Source organism: Cariama cristata, unplaced genomic scaffold (genome assembly GCF_000690535.1).
Source record: "Cariama cristata isolate BGI_N322 unplaced genomic scaffold, ASM69053v1 scaffold2096, whole genome shotgun sequence".
Lineage (NCBI taxonomy): Eukaryota > Metazoa > Chordata > Aves > Cariamiformes > Cariamidae > Cariama > Cariama cristata.
The window spans coordinates 39,292-67,066 of NW_009621350.1; the positions used below are offsets into that span (position 1 = coordinate 39,292).

The 27,775-nt window shown below is 41.0% G+C and overlaps 1 protein-coding gene across 1 annotated transcript in view; it reads left to right on the forward strand.

The window, feature by feature from the left end:
• The window catches only part of LOC104163038 (matrix metalloproteinase-27-like), a 7,373-nt gene extending 2,315 nt beyond the window's left edge, over positions 1 to 5,058 (forward strand). Inside the window, exons 5-10 of the mRNA XM_009701917.1 lie at positions 1,329 to 1,490; positions 1,664 to 1,787; positions 2,494 to 2,624; positions 2,855 to 3,014; positions 4,538 to 4,641; positions 4,850 to 5,058. Coding sequence (XP_009700219.1) covers positions 1,329 to 1,490; positions 1,664 to 1,787; positions 2,494 to 2,624; positions 2,855 to 3,014; positions 4,538 to 4,641; positions 4,850 to 4,950 — 782 coding nt within the window. The 3' untranslated portion in view covers positions 4,951 to 5,058. The remainder of the gene's footprint in view (positions 1 to 1,328; positions 1,491 to 1,663; positions 1,788 to 2,493; positions 2,625 to 2,854; positions 3,015 to 4,537; positions 4,642 to 4,849) is intronic.
• Positions 5,059 to 27,775: the final 22,717 nt, after the last annotated feature.

Here is a 27,775-nt window from a genome sequence, read left to right on the forward strand (position 1 = left end):
TCCGTCTGGGGCCCATCTGCTCCCCTCAACCCTCTCCCCTCAACCTCCAGGCTGGCCATACATCACATAATGCCTCTGACAGATCTGTCAGTACACGGGCACATTACCCTGTTGTACTTTAGAGCCTTTTCTCGTCCAGTTTTGGGGATGGAAAACTGCAGAGGATAACTGCAGCGGGAGAATCGAGGTCACTCTGCAGGAAAAGCAAGGAGCTAACAAAGAGGCAGGTGCCGTAAGAGCACTGCACGAGGAGGAGGGGGGCGCGTTTATTGTGGTGGGCAATAAAAAAAGAAGTATGAGGGGTGGACATGTCATGCGGATAAAATGTAATGTTTTCCCCACACTGGGACTGAACGGGTCAACCCCAGTTTTGCTGCTGTTCCTCAGCAGCACGGCTCCAGCAGCCAGGCATTGCAGAACTCCTTGGACAGCTCAGAGGACTCGTGAGAGGGGAGGACTGGAAATACACGTGGAAAAATTGAGACTTTGTTTGTTTTTTTGATAAACAGATATCTTGGCTTCAGCCAGCCTTTCTTGGGCAATCGATGACCAGTCCTCTGCTCTGCCACAGACTTGTGATCTTCACTTAGTCTGTTGATATTGCTGGCTCTTGGTCTGCAGGGCAGATGATCATTCTTCCCTAATTCAGAAAGGCGTGTTGCTTGGAGGGATGCGTGTTGAAGGAAACTCCATTTTTATCTATTTACTGTGTTAACATATTTCACTGGGAATAAGCATGCATAAAGATAATATTTTAAAAAGGTATTTTATTTGATAAGGCTATAAAGAAACCATAACTTTAAAGTCCTAATGATAAAAAGGTAAATTGTTCTGCTAACATTACATTTTTCCTCGTCTATTGATGATCTCACCTTTCTTTCTCAGGTTTGTAGGAGGGAGGGTGACACACAGAGTGACACTTTGGTACTTCAAGTGAACACGGAGTGCATCATCCTGTCCTTGCCCTGCAGAGCTGTTAGTTTGATCTGACTCACTATCTAATCTGTCCTAGCTCAGCCAGGAAACCCTGCCAGGACATTCCTCAGAGCTGCACCCACACTCACCCCCAGACATTTACGCATGCCACACACACACTTTCAGTAGCTAACAGAAAGAACAGCAGGAACGAGGGCCAAAAGTATTTCCCTTCTAGTGGGGGAAGAACACAACCTTATCCTATACGAAAAATATGTTTACGCATATGCATACTCCAGTGAATTGCAATATATTGTATGAAAACTGACACTGAGCAACAGTGCTGCTGTGTTCATATCAACCATTTGCAGATGAAAATTAGACTCATCTCTTCTCTCTATCCATTTTTTAAGGGTTCAACTTGTTCCTTGTAGCTGCTCATGAGTTTGGCCATGCCCTGGGTCTCTCCCATTCTAATGACCAGGGGGCTTTGATGTTCCCCAATTACGCCTATGTCAGCCCCAGCGAATTTCCCCTCTCTCCAGATGATATAAGTGGCATTCAGTCCATTTATGGTGAGTAAAATCCAACGCTTAAAAAAAGAAGTAAGCAGGAGAGAAATAATGTCTTTCACAAAGTCTCACCACAAGAATAATTGTGTTCTTATAATATAAAAACTGCATTTATATATGAAAACCTTAATGTGTCTACAAATTTGGTGTCTTTTTTACTAAAACATCTCCCTTAGGATCTCCACCAAATGTCCCAGATAAAAGGCCAGCCAGCCCTACTTCACCTAAAACCTGTGGCTCCCAGATATCTTTCGATGCTATAACTACACTCCGACGAGAAGTCATTTTTCTAAAGGGCAGGTAAATATTGATATGACATTTGTCTCTGTGAGGTCTATTTTTTCTTGATTTCCACAAAGACTGAATACTTTGGTGGTTCACATGATTACAATTATGGGATTTATAGTGAGACAAATGGATAGATTTGAGTTCATAGAAATAAAGCTTTTAGCAGATACAACTTATACTAATATTTTCATAGGATCCCTTCAAAAAACATGCTTCATTTTTTTCCAAAAACCTCAGTCCCAATAAAGTTTTATTCCCAAATGTATAGATGTTTACATCAAGTAGTGACATGACTAAATGCAGCAACCATTTCCTAAGAAATTGGTACGTTCTGTCATACTGTTGGGCCAATCTCTCCTCCAGTCACCTATATAAGCCCAAAGTCATCTGGGTAAGTCGTCCAGGGAAGAACTTACACTCAGGCTCATCTGGGACCCTATAACTCTCTTACTGTGTGGTAGAGGAACAACCTGAATTTTTCAGCTGCTTGTAGCTGATTCCATTAATCAATCCGTACCAACGAGAAGGGTAATTCCAGAAAGAAGCCAAAACAAATAAAACCACCGAGAGGAGTGTTTTCCTTTCTGACACATCGACCCAGGTAGCTCAACTGACAAGAAAGAGCTTGTAAGTCATAACATCGTTCACATTCTTGTGCATATACAGAAATGTCTGTGGTTTATTATTTACTACAAAAACTGGTTCATATTTAAATCAGGCACTTGTGGCGAGTCTATCCCGATAACTCAGCAGTTGAACGTGAATTAATTTCTACCTTCTGGCCAATTCTACCACCTGGTATTGAAGCTGCATATGAGAACATGAAAGATCAGATCCTATTTTTCAAAGGTGAAGTATGAGATTTTCTTTAAATTTTTCTTACCTTTAATTCTGTGGGAAGATGGGAGGAAGGAAGGATAGCTATATGTGCATAAAATTCACTTTTTAAATAAATAAAAAAAAAAAAACTTACGACATTTCATCTGGTTTTTCTACAACCTACACTACAGAAGTGCATTTTTTCTTTTAGTGTCTGAAAATCACTGGTGAAACTAAGTATTTTTGGGTTTTTTTAACAGGCAATAAATTCTGGGTTATCAGTGGATATCAGGTGTTGCTTGGTTATCCAAAGAATATCAACACACTGGGCTTCCCTAAAGGCATCAAGAAAATTGATGCAGCTGTTTGTAATAAAAATACAGGGAAGACACACCTTTTCATAGGTGACAAGTACTGGAGGTAAGAAAAACTGACAAATGTTTTCTTGTGATTGATTCCAATGTAATCTGAATACAATTAAAATTGTCCATGTGCTAAAAGAAAAAGCAGACTTCTCCATTTAACTAGGTAACTATAGTAATTCTACTTTTCATAGAAATGTTTCTTTGACTCCTGTACGGGCAGAAGAATGAAGTTTTAACTTCTGAGAGATTAAGGGTGTCCTGAAATGGGTATTCAAGATAAGTACCATTTTGAGGCATCATGTCTGGAAGCTGAAAAAATTCCAGCACGTAGAGAATTTTTGCAAATACAATAGACAAAAATATCTCCAGAAAATAAAGATCTGAAAGCTAACCTACTTCAGCAGAAGGCTGTCTGGGATGGCTTGTGCAGGATTTCTCTGATTGCTGAGAAGTCCTGGATTATTTTCTCTCTTTTAGAGAGATAGAAGTGATAGTTCCTTTCTTTGGCTGGCTAGCATTGGTTTTGCCATATGCTGCTTCTAAATCCTCTTCCCAAGCTGGCATGAGGGATTCCTGATACCCAAATACCAGGCAAATGGAAGCAAAAAGTCAGCTTTGCGAAGCTGACAGATGCCTTCTGTGTGCAAGGACAACGGCTGCAAAGGCCTTCTGCAGGCAACCAGGAGCATGCGTGGGTCAAACAGCCTTTATCGTGACTAATTGTGGGGTTCCTCAGTGAGGCATACAGTGTCAGCTGGATTTTGAGCTACATGTTGTTTCCTGTCCTTTGTTTTTGCTAGTTTTGGAAAGAGTATTTACAATACCATGCATTGCTATTTTACTGCCTTGATCACAAGACAAAAGCATGCAAGAAAACCACAGCAGGGATTTCTTACCTAGTAACTCATTCTCTCGGTCTCATGTCCCTGAGAAAAGTATTTCTTGTATCCAAGGAGAACTAAAACAAAGGCTTGTTTGTTTGCTTGGCTTTTTTTCCTGACAAGGTTCCTCAAAACTTGAGGAACCTTTTAGGTCCTCCTTTCAGCCCCCAAATTCAGCCCCATCTCATAAAAATTGTCCTGGCTCAGTTAGTGACAACTTGATTGTATTAGAAATGTCAGCTTCCTTTCCTCCATCTAAATCTGTCAGCTAGTAAAGGACTACATACAACATCATTTCAAAGTCTAAAAGCAGTTTAAAATTTATGCAATAAATATGTGCAGACACTATAGTGGGAATCAAGCCAGCCAGTTTCCATGCGCTGCCTGTCAACACTGCTATCATTAGAGTAGGAAAATCCCATCCCTGCTGTCAAAAATGTGGGTCTTCCTTCAATTTGTCTCACTCCAGATCCTTCTTTGGAGCTGTGCTTGCCTTTATTAGCAAACAAGTAGCCACCTCATGGAAAATGCAATGGCCAGCATCCTGCAGACATTTGTACGAGTAGATCCATTTATTCTCTGTGACCCTGGTGAAATCAGCCAAACTACAGATAGTGGACACCTTTCAGCAGCTGCTTAATTACAGAATTTTTGTCTAAACTCTGTAAAATTACATGTCTCCCTTCATACGATTTAGGTTTGATGAAAACAGCCAGTCCATGGAGAAGGGTTATCCTAGACGGATAGTCAATGACTTTCCAGGAATTAGCCAGAAGATTGATGCCGTTTTCCAACAGAAAGGTAAATGAAATAAGCTTTTAAGTAAAATTGGTTTACTTGTAAAGAACATAAGTTCTGGAGTTATGATGAATGTCATTATTGCTGTATCCTGCAAAAGACAGAACTGAAGAGATGCTGTCCTGTGTGTACAAAGATGATGTTCCCTGCTTTGTCAGAATGAAACTATTTCTTGTATCCATAACATAATGCTTTAATTTTTTATTTCCAGGATTATTCTACTTCTTCCATGGATCGAAGCAGTGGGAGTTCGACCCTACTGCTAAAAAAGTTATCCGTGAAATAAAGAGTAACAGCTGGTTTAACTGTTAATATCATTAAACTTTCTTACATGCAGCAAATGAGAATAAAAATCATTCTAGATTTCTGAAAGGTCGTTCATATATACACTACTATGCAGAAGGAGCAACAGGACTAGTTCTCATATATGTCTACTATTTAAATAAATCAGCGTGTCAGCTGTAATTGTATCTCCAAAGGCTAGAACAAAACTGCATTTTTTTCCCCTTATTAAGTGCAAAACGTCCAACATAATTTGTTATTTTATACTCCAGATGGGTTTTCAAATATTTTGGCAATAAATGGTTTTAGGTTGATGTCAACCTAAAACCTAAAATGTCTCTGCTTCATCTGTCAAAGGCGTTCGATATTTCTGAGGTGTGAAAGACTTCAGGTTAATATGCTAATATCCTCCCACCATACAACATTTGTATTTTGTTTCTTTTCTCTCCAAACATTTTCAAGAGCCAGACTTTTCAGTAATCACTGGATCTTTTGTCCTCTCTACTGCATCTCCTGCTCTACTTTGACTATTGCAACCTTGTCCCTTCCACACCATATCAGTATTTTGCCACCAAAATCACTCTCCAGCCCCAGTGTCTACATTATCTCACCCTGATCTGTCTTTATAGCATAACAATTAGCATTTCATCAGTGGCCATTTTTTGTGAATCTATGAATGACATCCTTTACGAATCAGCCCTGTCCTATTCAAGAAATAGATTCAGGTATCATGTCATGGAGCACAACCTTTGCTCTGCTAACACAAAGCACGTCCTTCAAGTGCACATAAATGCAAGATTTATTACACGATGCCATCGCATGTGCAGCAAACTCCTCACGAATCAGACAAAATGTACAAAGTCACAGCCATATCCTCTCCATCCTTTACAAATCAGCCCTGTTCTATTGAAGAAATAGATTCAGGTATCATGAATCTCCATGAATTATTCATGGAGCACAACCTTTGCTCTGCTAACACAAAGCACGTCCTTCAAGTGCACATAAATGCAAGATTTATTACACGATGCCATCGCATGTGCAGCAAACTCCTCACGAATCAGACAAAATGTACAAAGTCACAGCCATATCCTCTCCAAGTATTTCCTTTACATTTAATTCTGGAAACAGGCCCAGAACACACTGCCAAATGGCCAGCCATACTGCCTGCGTGTCTGGGTCTATCTGAGAACATGGTCTCATTAGCACTGGCTTGTCCTCCTGCTCCCTAGTTCTCATACAGCTGTTGCTTGTCTGAGTAAAAAGTTTCTTTTTGCTATGTGCTTTTACAGTACCAGATACAACACTGCAATGATCCCAACCTGAACCTTACCTACCTGAGTTGGTGTAAACAGCCAGAGTACCGTTACGTTGCTGCTATTGCTATGAGAACCAGAACTCTGCTGGTTTGATTCCCACCAGGAAATCAAAACTGAGGCTCAGATAATGCTGTTTCACTGGTCTGCGAAACTAGTCGTGGTGAACAACATCACACTCTAGATCCCTAACAAAATTTGAACTTAAATTGGGGTGAAATGGTAGACACTTGGGTGAGATTCATCTGACTTAACTTTAACTTTCTGTCTATCTACATATCTATCTACATCAGTTAGGGAAGATTCCTGTACTGAATGAAGAGGGAGAAGTTCTCCACAACCTTACTTATCTCATCTCATCCAAAGACGGTGCCGGGGCAAACCAGTATCTTCAGCCTCTGGAGAAAACATCTCTTTGCGAAGGAAGGCTAGCCAACTTAGAGTACCTAACTTTCAGACAGCTAAAGTTTGGTGAAATTTATAGTGTCTTTGCTGGGTATCTTTCAGTTTTTACATGATCCAAAATAGAAAGACGTCTTACTTTTACCCTCTCTGATGTTCACTTTTTGGCAAGATATACCAGCAGCTTTTTATATCACCACAACCCAGTGATGAAGTTGTCTGAAGGCACTTTCTTGGACTGACAGTGCCTGTGGAGTGACCATGCTATCCCACAAGACAAGAGAGAACATGCTGAAGGCAGGCAGGATGGAGACAGTTCCTTACCTATTTCTGTATTTCCAGCTGCCTTAAACTCTTCTCCAGTATGCGATTCAGTTGATGGCCATGTAGAAAGCACATTTTAACAGCACAATTGCAGAAGCTGCCAAGTTCTCAGGCTGGATATTGGGAAGAACTTCTTCACTGTAAGAGTCGTTAGGCACTGGAACAGGCTCCCCAGGGAGGTGGTGGAGTCACCATCCCTGGAGGTGTTCAAAAAATGTTTAGATGTGGCGCCTCAAGACATGGTTTAGTGTGTTTAGCGAGCATGGTGGCATCGGGTATACGGTTGGACTTGATGATCTTTGAGGTCCCTTCCAACCATAATGATTCTATGATTCTATGATTCTAAGTTACCCCCAAGTGTTTATACTCGGAGGCACACACTGCTCAGTGTGTAATACTATTGTAATTTTAGCTGCAAGAAAAGTTTATTCATTGAGTCATAAAGGAGATTATTCGGTTCTTTGTAATACATGCACAAGTTCCTTTGCCTTCGGATACATAAACAAACATCATAGCTACTCTGTGCTCCTTCTTTTCTCAGGTGAAACATTGATTCACGATTTATACAAATCCCTTATCTTAAGGGAAGTTAATCGTTAACATTAAGAAGGTAATCTGAAATGCTGTTAATGAAGTTTTCTGACTAGCAGCTTTGGCATTCTGTTAAACCAGCGTGGGGTGTGTGTTCACAGGTCACCTGCAAAAATAAATAAAGCAATGAGTATTGCTTTACCTTTGTTTGCAAAGGCAGCCTGAAAAGTCGCTCCCAACACAAAGAGACTTGACTATTGATTAGGGATAACAGCTTGGTCATTTAGTTTTCCCTCTTCGCTTGTCATTTCTTTGGAGGAACAGGAACCAGAATAGGAGTGTCACAGCAGAAATCCAGTAGTTGATGAGTGCTTCGTGGTGGTCTTTTCCCTCCACCTGTGCCAGGAGCCTGGCTAACATGGGATTATATCTTGCACCTCACCATACCCTCTCACAGCCCTAGAGAGCTCCCAGTACTACATCCCCAGCACTCTGTCATGCAACCTACAGCTCCACATGAGGCATGTCCCCACACTACGTGTAGGTTACCAGCTGAGTAATGCCGTGCAGTTACTCATGGGCTGGCCAGCTGCTGGCCCCACAGCCCAGCAAAGGGATGAATTATCCGCCTTCTCATTAATAGGGTTTTTCTCCTCTAGCCAGCTGTTATTTTCCACAAAACCTGTAGGAACTACAGCATCTCAGTTCAACTTGGCTGAAGTTGGCCAGTACCTTCAGTTACTGTGGGACCAGGTGGACACACCAACACATACACAGAAAACAGGATCCCAAGTGGGCAAGCTAAAATAATTTTCTTGGTGTTTTTACTAAACATCATTCTTGCTTTCCACTGCACATTTCCATTTGGTTTTGTAATGTCATATTCCCCCTACTGTTGACTGGAGGAGTTTGGAAGAGCAGACAAGGCAAGACAGAAAAGACATACAAAAACAAGGAGAAAGCTAATCCACATTTGTCTTTCCATTTGTTTCATATCACAAAGAAAAAATGGTCATGTTTTTCTCAGCCAATTAATGGGTTTTTAACAGCTGTTTTTCAAATGGATCATAAGATCGTGATGATGAGACTGGATTAGGAAATGAGGAAATTATGCATCCTAATGTAATGTGTCGCTGAGACACACAAAGTACAGCATCCCTAGTAGATTGTCCTGAAAAGTCTTGCTTGCTTCTCTGCCTGCAAACGGCTGGTCTCTCAGCATTGGTATGGGAGTGCTTCAGCTGCCAGAGCCGGGTAGGATCTGTGTATAATCAAATACTTACTAGAGCAGAGCTTAAAACCCACCTCTTCCCCTTACCCTTTCAGGTGAGCAACCTACCCGCTATGCTCTTGGGTGAGAGACAGATACTCCAAAAGCCTTGAGAAAACTGATAGTGAAGTTTTCTAAGGGTTTGGTACCTTAAAGGAAGAAAAAAGACAAGCGTGGGAGCTTGCATATGGAGAAAGAACTTGTCATTACCTGGATGTACGTGACTGCTCTTCCCTGCGCTTACTCTTCATAGTTCTTGCTGCTAATTGCCCAAATCCTGCTAACAGAAAAGGAAGCTGCAAGGCCAGTATTTAAGCATTGATAGTCAACATGCTCTTTGAACAACTATGAAGTTTGAACCTTTTTGAACACTGAACCTTCTGACATGCCTGAACCATACCCAAAGCAGAGTACTGAAACCCGGTACAGCTCTTGCAGGTACCGACACAGGATGCTGGCAAGAAATGCAGATGAGCTGCGCAGTGTGCCTGGCTAAAAGAGGGGAGAGCACTTCTCCAAGGGCTACAGACCCAGGCAGAGACCCTTGAGGGGTGAGCACTCTCAATGACAGCCATCTCAGCGACATTACTGAGTACACCCTGAACACATACTTTGTAGATGGGACCTAAAGGTTTGAGAAGTGGGCTCTGCAGTTCCAGCTGTGAATCAGTTTTTCATGGTCTGTCTGCATTCATTAATTAAATCAGCTTGGGGCAGTGGGTGTCTGTTGGGGTTTTTCCACACGTGCTTCATGTGTTTTTATGATCTATAAGCACTGTGCCTCACTGTCTTTCAATAAGTGAGTGGACATAGATGTGTGTGTGTGTATTTGCGTGTTCCCATGAAAGTGTCTTGCCCACGGGTGGATGTGGGTCTGTGCAGCCTCTGTGGGGAGTAGGGGATCTCACCAGCTGTGTGGAAATGCCTTTCGTGTGTTTTATAAACAAATGCTGCTTATAGAACCGAGGGCAAGACAGCCTCCACATAACTGAGCAACACAAGGTTTTAAACCATGAGATAAGAAGCCAACATGAGCTTTTAAAGGCTAGGTATGGGGTGGGTAACTCAGGTTTTTGATATGTTAAGTGACTGTGGAGTGTCTCTGACCTTGGACTGATGAGAATGGTATTTACTTTTGGAGCAGTTGTTGAGAATACAGAAGATTAGCACAGGCTGACAAAGAAAATGCTGACTCTTGCAGGAGGATGGAGTTATGGACCTTACATTGCAGGGCTCAGCATACGCATCCCACGGCGAAAGCCCGCAGGGACCGGCCGGTGCTCCCGACCACCCCACGCATGGGATCGGGGTCCCCCGGGCTGGGAGCGGAGGGTCACAGCTGCCCCGGCATCTGCTTCAGGTTAGCTCCCGACAGCTCAGCTCCCCAGATGTTTAATTTTAATTAATAATAATTTAATTATTAAAGCGTACTTTAATTAATAACACAACTCACAATTTTCTAAATACTTTGCATAAAGGTATTTTAAAGAGAGAAATACAGGCAAGGAGAAGCACTTAGAATTGAAAATGAGTCCCTTAAATTGTCAGCAACTATTCTGGGAACTGATAAAAACTGTTTCACCCTAGATTGACAAGGTTACACTGGTTAAGATGAAAAATCAGTATTTAAAAATGAAAATGTTTTTGAAAAAATATAGCTTACAGGCATATGGTAAATGTCATTATTAAACAGAAAAACTTGGTAACAAACATGAAAAATATATAGTTTACAAAAAGCACTAGAAAACATTTTTCAAAAGTGTGTGTGTGTATATAATACAAATACATACGCATATTTACCTCCAGCTATGTTTCAGACTATCATCATTACTTTTATAAGCACTTTTGATTTTCACCCAAGATTATAGAGGAAGTGATTTATACAAAAAATATATGAACTCTTTTCTTTAAATCATAGTGTTATTTAGCTTAGGTTATTCTATTTTTTTCAAGTAGCTGAACAGTATATTTATCACTTCATACTACTGCAAACAGCGTTATTGTCAACAAACCAGGCTCTCAGTGCAAAAGAAATACACTTTGTTTAAGGAAACAAGGAAAGGTTACACTGATGTCAGGAGGAGATCAAACTGCTCCAGGTATGCTCTGGAGCAAAATTCTGCAAGTTAACAAGTGTTTGTTTGCAGAGATGTACAGAAACATCACCTGGACGTGTATTTATAAAACATAGAATATGGAAGGAGAATGGCTATTATTAAGGTTGTCTTTTTCATTTCTAAGAGTGATAGTCTTTCCTCATTTCCAGGATCACAGTACAGCCTGTGTACATCATGAGCTAGAGGACAGGCTTTAATTAGAGAAGGTGGTGCTGATTCAACAAAGCCTCCAAGCTCATGCCAAAAATTCAAACATACATTTAAGTAACACTGCGTTTGAAATCTTTTGCTCAGAGAGAGTCCTAATGAGGACATCTGTGCTCATTATGACAGTAGAAGCATACCGTCACAACAAAGTTCACACAAAGTATGGGCATTAACCTGCCACCCTGCAAACCTTTCTGCCTTTACCTCAGGTTTTGCAAAGGTTATCCTCAGGTGCAGATTATTGGAGGTCATCATTTTGGGAATCAGTGCTATTAAAAGGCAGAAGGCTAAACAAAATGCAAATTGTATACAGGGAAATACAGAGGTCATTCCTTAATTTCTGATAATGCTCTAGGATATTTTTGCACATACAGTATTCCTGTAAAAATTTGTTTAGATTGTGAAGGCCAAATTCTAGTTATCTCATTTCCACCTATATCCTTATGTCTGGGCATCCTACTGACTGATCTGAGCCTTTAAAGATGCTTAACCATCAGGAAAATACAAGTGTCTGCAATTTGATGTGAATTTGACCATCATGACCCCATTCTTCAAGCTTTAAAGTGAGTGTAAAACAAATCACTCACAGAAAAAAAGGACCCTGAGCATAGAGAACATACTGATAACAGCCAGGAATAAAGATTTTATCTCTCAGAGCATCTATTTGGGGCAGGGGACAAGGGCACTATAGACTAGGATAAGCATGCCTAGAAAGGCTGAATGTACGTTTTGGTTCAGAGCAGTGTGGTTTTGAAGCCAGCTTCCTCATTGCCCTCACTTGCCATGCATGGCTTCACTTTGTGGGGCACTTTGTGGCCACAAAAAATCAGATTGCTGGTGGAGAAAGCTCTCTGGGAGGCTCTGCCACACCTGCCAACGTGCCTAATGGAGAGATCTGAGCTTGGCCCAAAGAATGGTCCTTTGGACACCTTCAAACCATGTGGCCAAAGAAAAGTGCTTTAGCACCAGAAGTCAGTCCCAAGCCTCCTCCAGAATGGTTTGCCTTTGTGTAGCTAACAGCAGGGAGTTATAAAAAAGATGGATTTAACTGTATCAGATGTAGCGTGGCCAGCAGGACTAGGGAAGTGATCATCATCGAGGCCACACCTCGAATCCTGTGTTCAGTTTTGGACCCCTCACTACAAGAAGGACATTGGGGTGCTGGAGCGTGTCCAGAGAAGAGCAACAAAGCTGGTGAAGGGCCTGGAGAAAAAGTCTGACAAGGAGCGGCTGAGGGAGCTGGAGGGGTTTAGTCTGGAGGAGGCTGAGGGGAGACCTTATTGCCCTCTACAACTACCTGAAAAGAGGTTGTAGTGAGGTGGGGGTCGGTCTCTTCTCCCTGGTAACTAGTGATAGGACAAGAGGAAACTGTCTCAAGTTGCACCAGGGGAGGTTCAGGTTGGATATTAGGAGGAACTTCTTCACTGTAAGAGTTGTTAGGCATTGGAACAGGCTCCCCAGGGAGGTGGTGGAGTCACCATCCCTAGAGGTGTTCAAAAAACGTTTAGATGTGGCACTTCAAGACATGGTTTAGTGTGTTTAGCAGGCATGGTGGTGTCAGGTATACGGTTGGACTTGATGATCTTTGAGGTCTCTTCCAACCATAATGATTCTATGACTCTGTGATTCTATAACTGGTGGTGACCACAATCACCTAAATTGATATAGTGTATAAGCCTCCATTCACTTGTACCCTTTCTAGTTACTTAGCAATTACAAAATGAAAGTCAGGTTTGCAGCAACATGACCCTAGTGTCTAGCAGGAGTAAACATTTAGTGTAATACATAGGTGCTAAGCGGGTAAAACAAGCATGCACTGGGAGGAGAAATAAGGAGACCTGAATTCTACACGCACAGTCGGGTGGTGTGACTACCCCAGATGGGTTGCCTGTGCCTACCTGAATTCCCACAGCTTCGTTTCAGGGCTGTGCTTTGCAAGGTTATTCTCTGTCCAAAATTAAAGCTAGAACAACCATTGTGTCATTAACCAAATGTGGAAGTGCTAGCTGAATCCTCTCATATAACCCTGCTGGAAAATCAAAGGATTGCTCAGTTTTACACAAAAGGGAACAGAGCCAAAGAAAAGAGAAGCTGCTCACTGAAATCCGTGTAAGAAACCTACTTGGGAATCCCTATGTATCTTCCATGTTCCCATGGCCATTCCCTCATCCCAGGTTATCAGACCTCTCTCTAGAAGTTATTACTGGGTCCAAGATGTGACCTACTTCTTTCATGGATTGTATCCAGTCACTATCTTGCTCTCCTGCCCTACTTTTCATCCAAACTTTTTTTTTTTTTTTTGCTTTTAAAAACTCAATCTTGGAGTTTCACATTTAAATACAAAGAGTCTTGTAACTTGTGAAGTGCCAAAAGGGCTGCTTGCAACATAACATAACATAACATAACATAACATAACATAACATAACATAACATAACATAACATTTGTCTCTGCCTTGGTGCAGCTGGGGCTTCCCCATCACCACCAGACAGAAGCGTTCCCATCCCTGCAGTCCAGCACAGCAAGCCCTAGGCTCATGGCATGCAGCACCTATTCCCCCTTCCCACCGAGCTTGCACTCTTTTTGGGTAAACCTGGATAAACCTCAGATTTGCCCTGGTTTTGACCAAGGTATGTGCTGATTTGGAAGGTCCTTTTCAAAATCACCTGTACAGCCTTTCATCCATCATGCTTAATCACAAGAAAATCAACAGAAGACAACACGCCACGCCACTGACAAATCACAGGGTTTCCATGAAGATTTCCGTAACATTAGAGTTCCCAAGGTCATGATCAGGCTTGAGATACAATAACGAATACATTCCCCACAGTGGAATTAGACAGAGTAATTCAGAGTGTAATCTAGACCTCTGTATCTAGTACTCGTTACCCATGCAACTCAAAAACTGCAAAACAGAGATCCTCCCTTCCCAAAAATCTGCATGCAAGGCGGAAAAATTAACCTCAGCATTTTTGTCTTGGCAAGCATACAAAGCATAATTCTGTTATGATCAGTGGATGGCTGATACCTTGTCCCTTCAAGGGACGTGGATAGGGGAACTTCGCAGAGTTCATACCCACCCCAGTTCATGACCAACCCCTTCTCTTTCTCAAGACTGGCGTGTCACAATGATTACCAGTTCCTTCCCAATTGGTTTAGATTTTTTTGTTTGTTTGTTTTCCACTGCAAACATAACCCACGTTGCTGGGAAAGTAGACAGATCTCAAAGGAGGGCACTGAGGATTACTGCAGATGAGGGCCTGAAGGCGTGTGGCAGGGGGATGAGCGTGGGTATCTAAAATAGACATTTATAGAAGGGCTTTCCCCATCTCACTTTCCATGTAATAAGGCTTTATTATTAGAAGTACAAGATGAAGTAAAAGAGAAATATACACAACTGTCACATGAAATAGCATTGTTGCTAAAACATGGGTACATTCATTTTGATTTGTCATTTAAATAACATTTAAATATTCTTAGGTCCATGCTTGTAGTAAAGGAAATAAATACGTCCTCTGAAACCAACCATGGGACATGAAACATGGAACATTCCTCGCAGCAAGATACAGACAAGTTACACAAAGCATACAACAGTTCAAAATTTCATCGCACTCACACATGACAGACTCTTGCTGTTAAGGGACTAAAGTGAAGAGATAAAAAGAAATACCTGCAAATTCTCTTAAAATGGACCTGAAAAAGGGAATACTCTGTGACCACACAGGTTAAATAGGCCACTAACTGCGAGGTTCTGTAACAAACTACGTTTTGGTCTTTGGTGAAGGCTGGCAGACAGGAAAGCTCACTAAAGCAAAGTCGTAGAGTTCCTCTTTAGACTATTATCTCCAGTTCCACAGTGGGAACAGATTCATCTCCTCTACATTATTCATGACAAAGAGCTTTTCCAGGCAAGTCATTCTCTTGTTTGCGTTTGCATAGAACTCAGTGCTTTGTGAACACAACACCTACTCATTGCACTCATACAGAAGTAACAAAGAGGATTCATCTAACTCCCTAAATGAAATATATTTGCTGATCGAGGGCATTCATTTTGAGCTGCTTCTGCAACACCAAGCAAAAACCCACACACAGTTATCTCCTGCAGTCACCTCTTCTGGGAGCCTTTCCCTCCCTCGGCATGGGCAGCCGAGAACCGTGCCCAGGGAGGCATGGACTGCTTAAAACCTGGTCTATGCACCTACTGCTAGGCACCAAAGCAGACCTGACATCGTAAGAGAAATGCCAGGCTGCTTCTTTTTGCATGCTGAAGAAAATGGTTGTAGTGTGAATACTCCGTAACGCAGCACACCTGTGTGCCATTGGTGTGTAAGACAGAGCGGCTCCTCATCCTCTCTTAGACTGAATTCATTTGTCACCCTCCAGCAGTAAAACCAAACCATTCATCTGTACAACCGCTTGGCTGGCGGCTGGAATTGCCAGCGTCGTATGATATCTGATAAAGATACTAAGGTCTTGTTGCATTAGCATGTACAGTAATAAGTTTATCTCCATGCACAGTAGCAAGTTTATCTCAGTCTTTTGACAGAATATGTAGTAAAAATAATAGCAGTAGCTTTCCTGTGCAAGTCACAGAGTATCCTATGGCACAACTAATTTCTAATTACTGAACTCGCTATACCAGTGAACACTAAGGTTGGCCAAGCTCCAAACGATTTCATGTCATGCTTGTATTCAGCTGTACATTTACTGATTTAGATCTGTACACAGAAGCAGCAGTTCTCTTTCTGGGACTTAGCCAATAGTGATGTTCAGAATATCCCTTCACTCTCAGGACACCTCTACGGCACTACGTTGACAAATACCGGCTCCGTCCCAGTCCTCACTGAGCAACGAGATGCCACATGCTTGTGCTGTTCTCAGTCTTTTTCCACTACAAGCCTGGAAGGAGAGATGAGGTTTGTGACATGTCACACTTGGAAGCTACCTTAGTAAAATACGAGGAGAGAAAAAGAGCCCTTCAGCACTAAGAACCTCACGCCACCAACCTCCTTTTCAAAGATCATAACTGCGCAAACTCTCTGAGTAGAAGAAACCTCAGCTACAGTGAGATGCATGGAAGATTCATCTAACTTAAATCTGGGTCAACTAATTTAGTCGCCTAAGCGCAAGCATTTAGTGCCACTGGACTACAGGGTATCCAAGATATCTGCGCATAGCTGGCAGACATGATGCAGAGTCTAAAGTCTCAAGAAGATCCACAAATTTCCAGAACTGTAGCTGGCAACCAAGCAGGATACCCTAAGGAATCTCAAATAGCACTAGATGCTTACATGTTGGCAAATTAATGGGTAATAATTTTTTTAAAAATTATGCTTCTGAGACTACGCAAGAAGAGGCTTCCTTTTCAGATGACTGAAAGAAATTGATTCTTCCAGATGATGATTCATCTGATCATCCTAGATGAAGATGCTTTTCACAGGATCACTGTCTTAGGATAAGGTGAATCATTCTTGGGGGTACCTTGCCTCAGTTTTTAGGTCAGATTTAAACACCTAAAGAAAGACGTCATCTTACAGGACTGCTCATCATCAAGGATGTGCTAGTGTTGTGGTCCAGCTGTTCTCAAATATGTCACATGCTTTTTCCATGTAACCTCTTTGCTATCTCTTTGCCTTTTTCTTATTCAATTCTACAAATACACATCAGTTCCCTTCTATCTCCTCAGATTTGTGTATTTGAAATAGAAAAGTTGAGCAGTAATTGTCTACAAATTAGTAATCACTCTACAGACTAGGATAAAGTTATTGTTTAGACTTCTTTGCCAAATCTGTATTTGCCTTAGAGAAAGCTCATGCAAATAAACTAAGCTTGTCAAAACCTGAATGTTTGATATCATAGAAAACTGAAAAATTACAATTTCCTTTCATTCTGAATTGAATCTCAATTCAGCCCAAGACCTAATTTCAGTATAAATAAACTATACTCTTTTTATGCTAATAATTGCCCAGCTTTCATTGCCAGACTTTTCTACTAACCATATGTTCAGTTACATTATTTTTTTAATCAGCACTTCATACTATACAAATTGTGGAAAATACTCCATTTACATCAATCAAAACATCGACATGTCAATCAGCAATATTTGCTTGGATTTTTCTGGATTTTTAGGAGTACCCTGACAAGTATTATACACACAAGGGATGACATCAGGGTGTGGAGATGGCAGCAGCTGCATGACAAGGAATCTTAGAGACATGCAGGCATTCCCAGGTGTTCAGGTGACCAGGAATGTGGACCACAGCACTATGAACATGACTCGGAGACCATGGCGTGGTGATCCTGACATAGCAAACCACCAGCTCTTGGAACGCCCAAATGGAAAAAGAATACGTGAATACACAGGTGATGAGTTGTGGGTTCTCTGGCTTTTGGAAGTGAAAATGGCATCGCTTGGATGATTTGAAAGGACCATTAACATTATAAAAATTTTATCAGTGTTGTCTCCTATTTGTATTTCAAATCTTTTATCTCCGTTATAAATTCAACAAGGTCTTTGTAATGAGTCTCTGTGATTTTGCCAGAAGTTACTGGTACTTAGAGTCAAGGGAAGACTGTACTATAAAAGGGCACACGGCAGGTGAAAATCCACAATTCTTCGCCTGCTTTAGTGAGAAGCACACAGTTGTTACTGCACCACTAAGTGCATTGCATTATATTAAGAAGGCTACAGATTTTAAAACCTAGGTTGGTTATCACACAATTAAGTGATCTCATGATATATTAATGGCTAAAATTTCCCCATGATATGACATTTCTGACCTTCTCTGGCTTTATTTTTTCTCCCATTACTGTTACAGAGCGCTGCCACTAGATGTCAGGTTATGAAAAGGTCCCACAGCCTCCACAAATGCGTGAATCTGGTTAACAGATGAATTAGGAGAAAGTATTGCACAGGGTAAAGGTAACTTTATTGATCTTTAGCTTTTGGGAGTACTAGATTACTAGTCTTCTAAGAAGAATCGCACTGTTGTGATATACAAGAATACAGGAAAGCTCCTGAAGCCACCTTCTTTCCCCAGGCTTTTACGCTGGTTTTAAAGCATCTTTCAAAATGGACCCTGATTCATTACAAGAACTCTTCAGCATTATCACAATGCTAACACTAAATAACGACAGAAAATTGAGACACACAATGCAAATTAAAATCATATAAAGAAAAAATAAATTATCAGGTCTAGTTTCTGCAGTCAGTATAGACTTACCTATATTTACAACTCCGCTGGCTCAATGGCCTTGCCCTTCAGCCCCGTGCTCACAGTTAAGTTACACTAACTACGGGGCTTGGTGATGAAATATCATGCTATGTTTATATCCAAGGAAGCTAGCAAACTGGACATTGTAAAGAAAAGGAGACTTGGTACATCCTCTATGTCATTTCATGGAGTTGATGAATAGTCCCCATAGCAGGTTAAGGAACATTTTGTAAAGATCAAAGCTAGGAAGGCAGCCCAGGACCACATCCTCTTACCCAACAAAAGGACCAGCCTTGGACTGCTCCTCTGTCATCATGGTCACAACTTCCCAGGCCAAGTGCTAGAAAGGGGAGGGATGGGGAAAAGGCAACGTTCTGTGTAGAAGTATAGGACAAAAAAGCTTCCCACTTCCATCAGCATACAAGACAAGCTCTGTATTCTGTGATTACATCAGTTTAATCTGGTTGCTTTATCCATGTTTATAGAATAATAATAATAAAAAAAAAGTGCTTCGGAGAACTTAATTCTCTTCTAGTACCTTGTGTAAAGTGGAATGATGCAAATGAGTTTTGGTCACAGTGAATGATACTAAAACCAAAGCTGATGTCAGACTTATCCCTTCCTAACTATAGAGGGAAAGCCATGGGACAGAATGCATAAAATATTGTACTCATAAATTAATTACTTGGGATGAAAAAGGGACTTTAAATTGCATCAGAACGATGCTTTAACACTATTTCATGGCACTGCACAGCCTTATCCCTTCAGCTGAATGCTGTAAGTGGGCATGAATCATTGTGTTTGCACTACTGGAGACATGACCTCTTTTCTAAATCTGATCCTTAATTTCCTTCCCAAAGGTGTATAAATGATTCCTTTCCACCGGAGCCTTTCAGTCACTGTTCATGGTCACAGCTGTGAAAAAGCACCCTCTCTCACTATCAGCTTCCTAGGTTGACGCTAGGTTATTTTTCCTTCCAAGAAAGAAGCACCTCAGTATTCATTAAGGCTAGAGTTTCTGAAACTCTGTGTGGTGGGGGTTTCTTCCTCTTTCTTCTGCTATTATTTGCAACATCATCATGACTCTTATCACTTTGATGGCCCACATGGGACCCTAGCACATGCTTTTGCCCCACTGAAGGATTTGGAGGGGACAATCATTTCGACAGCACTGAGAAGCAGACCACGTGAACAAATAGTACATGGAAATAGCTCATAAATTTTGCTGATTCAAGGACTTCCTATGAAACGGTCCTTGAAATTTACATCCAGAAATCAGTCTGTTCCTGAGCTACCTGGGCAGAAACAGCATAACGATGTGGGATGTTAGAACAGTTTAAAAGTGTTAAATGTCAAATCCTACATTAGGGGATAAATTTGAGGTCAGTTTGGAAAATGAATACTACATCAACAGACTGATAGGCCTTAATCCCAAGCAAACTCATTGAAACAAGGATCTAATCTTACTCTTTCAAAACTGGACTAACTCAATAAATCCTGAAAGAGTTATTTCTGACCTATTGTTGTGTAGCAGGAGGTGGGAGAACAAAATTCAATCCACCATTATCAGTGACAATACTTTAATAAAATAGCACAATCCACAGTTTTTACTGCTGGCCCCTGAGGATCAACATATATGCACAGAAACTTGTTATGTTACTTATTGTTGTGCTTGGCTAAGGAGCCACTGGATAACAGTTTCCCTATTGTGTGACAGAGGGCTATACGACCCTAATATGAGTGATTGCTGGTTTAATGCTAAGCCCACCCTGAAGAGTTTCACAAGATCAGCATTAGAATATTTATCAGCTTGCAGAGTTGATGAGAAAAATCCTGAAATGTCTGTGGGATGTACCGGTTCCTTGTCGTCACTAGAGTAAATTAAGCAGCATCAGAGAAGTAATAATCTATACTGTTAAATTATTAACTTGGTCCCTTGCACAGCTTTGTCCTGGACAAACTAGCATTTGGATATTGTTCAGGAGTCAGTACAGTTCAGAGACTTTCCTCAAGAAGTAATCCTCATGTACCTGCCCTGTTTTGAAAGATAATTTTAGACAAGAAGAGAGTGCTTCCAGGTCTATTTATTTTATTAGTACAGCAATAGTCAGTGTTTGCTCTTTGCACCTTGATGGCTTGCGACACTCATGTGGATAAGCATGACATGCTTGACCCTGCTTTCTTGGTAATATCATCAGGTTTTGTTCCTGTCTAATAGACTGTCTGTCATCCAGCTGGGTCTTAACTAATCGTTTCCCCTTCAGGGTGCTCTGATAGCACTTCCAGGTTTTAGCAACCTTTCTTTTGGGAGCTGATAAGGAAAAGAAACCTGACTTACTTAGAAGTCAGAGGTCCAACTTTAAAATCCCGAAAAAATTGAAAAAGCCTTTTTTTCTGGATATTCCACTGCTTCATAATGTTTTTTGGGGGGAGTACATCCTCTCAATCATCTCAGTCCTGTTTGGGTGGGGTTGCTCCATAGTGCCACTGAAATCTACTGCCATGGGAGGTCCTGTTCAATTGCTGCTCTTTGTCCAACCACGCTCTGTAAAATCCTTCTTTACAAGGCAGATTTAAGACTAATGTCTTCTATTACTGTGTCCTTTGGTCTCCAGTCAAAACAACAACCAACTTTAAACATGTCCAAGGCATCAGACAAGCCGCTGTCTGCAGACTTCTCTGCCAAGCCTCAGGCTCTTCAAAGCTCTGGACTATCTTTTTTCTAATCTGCCCCAGAGCTCAGCTTTCATCTGCCTAATTTCAGCATCCATATAGATTGTCTCATCTGAATAATTTAGGAGTCCAATCCCACGTTATTTCTCCAGTCCTTCAGGTCCAACTCCAGCCATGGATCGCTGATGCAAGTGAGCACATTCCCAAGGACACAAACATCACTACTCGCATAGATTGCCACCATCTCCTCCAAGTTTCTGTGAATGTTCACCAAATTTGGTCTTCTGAGACAGGAGAAAATTTTACCTTTTCCAAAAAATCAGTGTAAACTCAGAACTCTGAACTCTAACCTTCAGGTGGTAAGAAATGCAATCATCTGCCTGTGATGGAAATACCTGTGGGGTTTTTTTAATTATTTAGGATTTAATTTCTTCACTGTTGCTGCCGATGAATTCGGACATGCTCTGGGCCTCAGCCATCCCACTGATCCATCTGCTTTGATTTATCCTACTTACAAATATCGGGCTCCATTGGATTTCGTTGCCAAAGGACCCCGTGAAAGGGATCCAAGCACTGTATGGTATATTCTGTATACTTCTTAAATATCAATCTACTTAATATGAAATGAAAAGGATTGCAGGCAATTTCTGCCTCTTTTGATGCTGTTACAGTGCTGGGAAAAGTAATTCTTTTCTTCAGAGATGGGTAAGATTTACACACCCTCTGTCATCCAATGTGCTAGTCCTGACTAAAGAAATGTTTCGAGATGTTTTGTACAGTTTCTTTGCTTTGTGCAGTTTCTCAATGTTTTGTATAGCTTCATTTTGGAATAGCTGAAACCTGAGTTTCTTTGTTGGCAATAAGCTTTTGGAAGAGATGAAAACTGTATGTTTTCTTAAGACTTTGTTGTTCAGCTGAGATAGAGGAGACGGATACTTTTTTCCCTGCAAAGAAGTCAAATCATGACTGCACTGAAGTCAGTCATAAATGCCTTTATATCCAGGGGAAGACTCTGCCTTCAAAGGATTACAGTATCTTGACTAAAAAAACACTCTGAGAGGTAATGGTATCTGGTCTGTGGGACAGGTGATCATTTCCCATTACAAGCAGTCCTTTGAAAGCAAGGACATAGTTTGACTCGGACTTGTTACCTCCTGAGCAGATGCTTCAGCGACTCAGGAGGGTGAAGATGGATGCACAACGTTCCGGTGAGAGCATCAATCAAATTATCACCTAGAAGAGGGCAGCCAATGATTGCTTGGATCCACTTCAGCCCAAGTTTACAGCAGAAATCCCAAACCCTAAAACTCTTCTGCTGAGCTGGGACAACTTCCCCCTCTTTTCTGGCCTGTCACTTCAGCTACTCTGAAACTAGGGACCGAGGGGATGGAGAATCTCTTCTGCAAAAAGTTTACACTTCTTTCAGGTAACAATCAACCAGCATTCTGCTGAAAGCTGTGGCAATCACTGTTTCCCTTGGGCTTTGCAGGACTTAAAGCAGTCAACATGTTTGTACCATTTTGGAGCCACAGTCCATTGAGATCCCATATACTGCAGCCACACTACACCACAGACTACCATGAGCTGGTAGGGAGTCATGCAGGATTTCACTGGACTTGTGCCTTAATAGTACTTTGCCAAAAATAATGATTGTCAGCAAAATACTTTGAAATACAAAGAAAACTTCCTAAAATAAAATGTAATTTGTGTGATTTTAATTTTTCATCAGGAACTGAAAAATGCCCCAGATTTCATAAATTGGTTGCCATATCCTTTGTGGTCTGTGAGTCATCTCTTAGATCTGTGGCAGGAAGAATTTTTTTAAAAAAGTTCTTTATTACCACTCAGTCTCTCATTCTGAGGCTCACAGAGGAGATATCGCCTGCAAAAACATCTGACAGACCAGAGGTAACGTGATTATAGCTGGACTAATACATTAATCAGTGCCACGGACTGATCTCCAGCTGTAGATATAACCAATATGACCAGATCAAAGAGAAATCACAGGACTGAGATAATGAGGCTACTAGATTGAAGTGTGTAAGATGGCATTTCAGTGGAGCCTAAAGCCTTAGGTTATGTCTGTAGCAGGAAATAAAATACAATTGGGACCATTCTCTGACATGGAGGCCAACAGGGATGAAACAGCTGATGCCCATGCTATGAAACTCTCTTCATATCTAAAACAGGTTGGGTACATCCAAACTGGTTATTGGGAATCATCTCTGACTGTAAGATACTGAAAGGGTTAATGTATGGAGGTGCCTCAGATGTTGTTGCAAAATGAAGTTCTGCCCAGGAAGGAGAAGTGGGCTAACACAGGGTGGGGGGATATGCTGGAGGGTGCTCAGCTCCCTCTTCTGATGGGCTCTGATGCCCTACATGACCAGGGGTCACACAGAGTTAACGCTGAGGAAGGGATTTATGACGGCAGGAAGGACCCCTCATGACCACCCCCCATTGGCGCCTGTGCAGAAGTTCAAGAGTTATGTCAGCCCTCGAGGGGCATGACTGGCACAATCAAAAGGTGAGAATTCAGACTATAAAAAGCACAATTCCAAGGAGCCACGTGCTCACGCCCACCACCAGAGGATTACTGCGTCCGTCACCATCACCGTCATCACGGGATCCAAGGGTGGTGATATCTCTCTCTCTTGTTTTGTTTATCTTTCTCTTTCGTCTTTTTCCTCTCTTTCCTTTTCTTCTCATAAATACTTTAATAGAACTCATGCTGCCTACCATTATGCTTTCCAAGTTCCAGTTGCTTCAACCATGATTAAAACATTTAACCCATCATTTCATGTTGTTTCACCTTAATTTAACCCAAGGGAATCACGAAACCACTAGGACTCCCTGAGTTACTTAGTCTAGGTCTTAACACTGACCCATGACATGTACTGAACAATGTGTGGGAACCATTCAGAGGGTTCATCTAAAATGAAAGCACACAAGAGTCACTCCAGCAATTTAGCAGCACAGAGGACTGAGATCTAGTGCCTGGGAATGTTTTTCAGCATGATATAATTTTCTAATACGAGCCATAGCCTGGGCATCCAACCGTCTCTCAAACTTCATTGAATACCAGGCTCACAGATGCCAGTGCAGCAGCTTCCAGCAAGGTCCACAAGGAAAAATGCTTTCTGCTCTTCTCATCTCGTCTCCTTCCTCTTAATTTTATGCCCAATTTATTAGTTCCCATTTAATTTTATGCCTGGCAGTCTGACAAGAGAATTTAGGTGACTTTGACAAGAATCTGAATCATAGTTGCAGCTGCTGCAACCACTTCACAAGAGGCAACGTAACAGTAGCTTATAGGCAGTGACAATACCACAATAAAAAAGAGAAGAAATTATAAAGCAGGATATCCTTTGGAGACGGCTACTGCTCATTCAAAAGAGATGTGAAACACATTGGTCTAGTGGTAGGATTAACAGACACAAGATCACCTTGGAGAGCTGGTCCGGTAAAATTGCACACAATCTTTTTACACACACACATATACACAAGAATACATACAGATATATATATGTGTGCATATATTGATATAACTTTGAGGAGGATCCAGCCAACACACTGCAGAGGTGCTGGGTTTGTGTGGTAGCTGCACATAGGCAAGGTGCACTTGGCAAATCTGTAGCCTTTTGACTCTCTTCTGCTCCTTCTCCCACCCCACACAGCCTTCTTCAAGGTAGCTAAGGATTTACTATGACCAAGGCAACAGTCCTCGTTCCAGTAAATTCAGTGCGGATTTTCTATGGTCTCTTCTCTACAGATTCTGTGTAGAGTAAACCTGGTTTCTGCCTGCCAGATGAAAATGCTGCAAAATCAGTCTTTTACATATGTTCCACTTGCATCACGTGTTCAGATTCAAGCATGGAGAAGGATGCTTTCTCAACCAGAACTTTGTTCTGCCCCAAGCTATCTGTCATGAGAAGTCTTGGGCTACACCACCCTAGCAGCAGATGGTGAAGAATAGGCAGGACATCAGTAGGTGACAACCCTTTCACTTAACCATAGATATCTATTCTACAGGTGATTACATGAAAGTTAATCCTTAGTGTCAGTGCGGAGAAACAAACACTTTTGGGGAACAAGCCGTTTCCTTCTAAAGCAGACAGCTAAACTCGGGACAGATTAATCTGTGCTTGACAACAAAAGCTACTTCTGACAGTACGACAGAGACTCTTGTGTGATCTAGATTAGTGTTCTCTTTGTTGCTAGCCCAGTGGTACAACTCTGACAGGTTTCTTTAATCTCTTTATTTGAAGGGAACACAAAGCTGAAGCTGGCAAGGAAGTCGCTGCCATTTGTCAAAGCAGAGCCACCTACAACACTGAGAAGCTCACTGACCATTCCTTCCTTTCCTCAGCTCATGTTAAATCTTGATGCTACTTATGAAGTTCCTGAGAAGAATTTGGTTTGTTTTTTCAAAGGTCAATTATTTCAGGGAGGAAAAGAAAAAAAAAAAACAAAACCCAACATAGATTTGTTTAGCAAAAAAAATCTCTCAAGCCTACTGGTCTCTTGGAAGATGAACACAACTGTCTATAACTTAGATCATTAGTTTGGGTCACTAGAGTACAGAACCAACACTGAGAGCTGGAATCTTTAAAGCTAATTGTCTATCCAATGTCTTTTTGTGTGGATCAGTCAGCTGGAGATGGAGAAACACATAACAGTTAAGATTATCTTTAGCAATCACAACAGGAAATTAAACCAAATTTTGCCTTCTCCTAAGTTACTTTTTAGCCATATTGCCCACACTTTGCCAATTTATAGCAATATACTAGTTTCCTAGTCACAGGAAGAATTATGTATGAGTTAAGACTTCATGTCTTGCACAGAAGTTCTAGCTCTGTATAGAAAAGTTATTCCTGCAGAGGAGAACACTTACTGAAGGTAATTGAATGCTACTGAAGACTAAGTAAAGGTTAATGTACCAAGAAGTTTAATAAGGAAGGAGTCATTTACAAGCATATTTACATCTAGAAGGCTCTAGTCCGTCATTTCATTTTACCTTTTGCAACACAGAGACAAGAAAGTTCTCCAGCATTTCTTAATTTCTACCCAAGAGGTCTTACGTTTGAGTAATTTTTTAAAGAAATGGGTCCAACCTTTATCTAAAGATATCAAGTTATGAAGAATTTCCCAACTCATTAAATAAGATGTTCTAGCATTTGAACTATTTTCTATTAATTTGTATAGAAAAGTGAAACATCTTTAATCAGATCCGGGGCCTTTTAGGGCTTTAGATATCATCAGTCAGATCCTAAAGCTAGATAGGAAGATCAGTGCTCAACTTGGTCTGCACTGGTGGCACAAGATCCCATGGAAATACATCACCTGTTGCATCATGTAGCCGTTTTATTTTCTTTTGTGCTGAATCATAGCAGTGACATCTTTTTCCTTCACATTCAGATTCAAGAACTGTATCTGCAACTGCACTGCTGGGAAACCGACAATTTTTGTGTAACACCTTTCCTTTTTCAGGCCCTCATTACTGGGTAACTCAAGGATTTCACACACAGACCCCCCCCCTTACACCATTTCTGACTTAGGGTTTTCCAAAAAAGTGCAGCACAGTGGTGCAGTGGACTACCTAAAGGATGAAAAGAAGATGCTCTTCTTTGTGGGAGATGAATTTTACACAGGCATTCATTAGCGTCTGACCCTTTTGGACTGTACGTCTTCTGGAAAACAAAGAGTTTATTTTTCACCAAGGAAATGCAGACAAACTAAAAGTGTTGGAAGGGTGGGATACATCTGACAAAATGTAGACGTCTACAATGTATATGGCTATATACAAGTGTTTCAAGCAAGACTCCCATTGTACTCAGTCTGGTCCTGTGATTTACTCCAATCTCTGAACAGTAATGTAGTGGGTGCCTCCACTGAACAGAGCTAAAGCCAAACAGAGATTGCTCTGCTACCTCTCCTGCCTCCCCAAGGCTGCCTATTTCATAAGCAGAGTGAGATATACTCTCATACCATGGTTAAAAACAAAACACAGGCATGGATCACCACATCTTGACTCATCCAGTTTCAGAGGTATCAATGTTCAGAAGATCCACAAAATACTTATCCCATATTCTTTCAAATAGTACAAGGCACAAAATAGTCCTGATATCAACTGTTCAGCTAAAGATCTACTGTAAACACCAAACTGCACCAGAAGAAGAGAGCAAGAGAGATCACAGAGATATCCTAAGTCCTAGGCCCTTAATCAGCAGAGAATGTGTTATGTACTTGTAGTAGATCCCTTCTTACCACCCTCACAACTGTTCATTCTGTCTCCAGGAAGATGCTGGGGAGAAATATGCACTGCCCAGAAGCCAGTCTAATCAAACCGGCATTTAAAATCGAATTAATTATCCTTAACATTTACTTGCTCCATCTAAGTAGAAGTGCAATTTGAAATACTTACAATAGTTAAGAAAATCAAGAATAAAAAATATTAAAATTGGTAAAATTATAAAAGAATCAGTGAAAAAACAATTAAATATTTTCATATCTTTGCCTTCCTAACTGATTTTGATTATTTATCTCTCTTATCTAACATAGTGCTTTTTTTCTGACCGGTCTAAATAATAATTTCCTTTCTTTGCTTTTCCTAATGAAATGGGAAAAACAGATGGTAACTGAAAATTGAAGAAAGAGGCAGTTACTCAAAAAAAAAAAATCCATGATTTTTCCAAGAAAAGTTTTCTGGAAAATTCTGACCCACCTATCTTAAAATCAGCTCACTCTTACTAAGCAAACGAAATAAGGATGCCGAGTAAATGCAATATTATTACAGCTGTTCAAA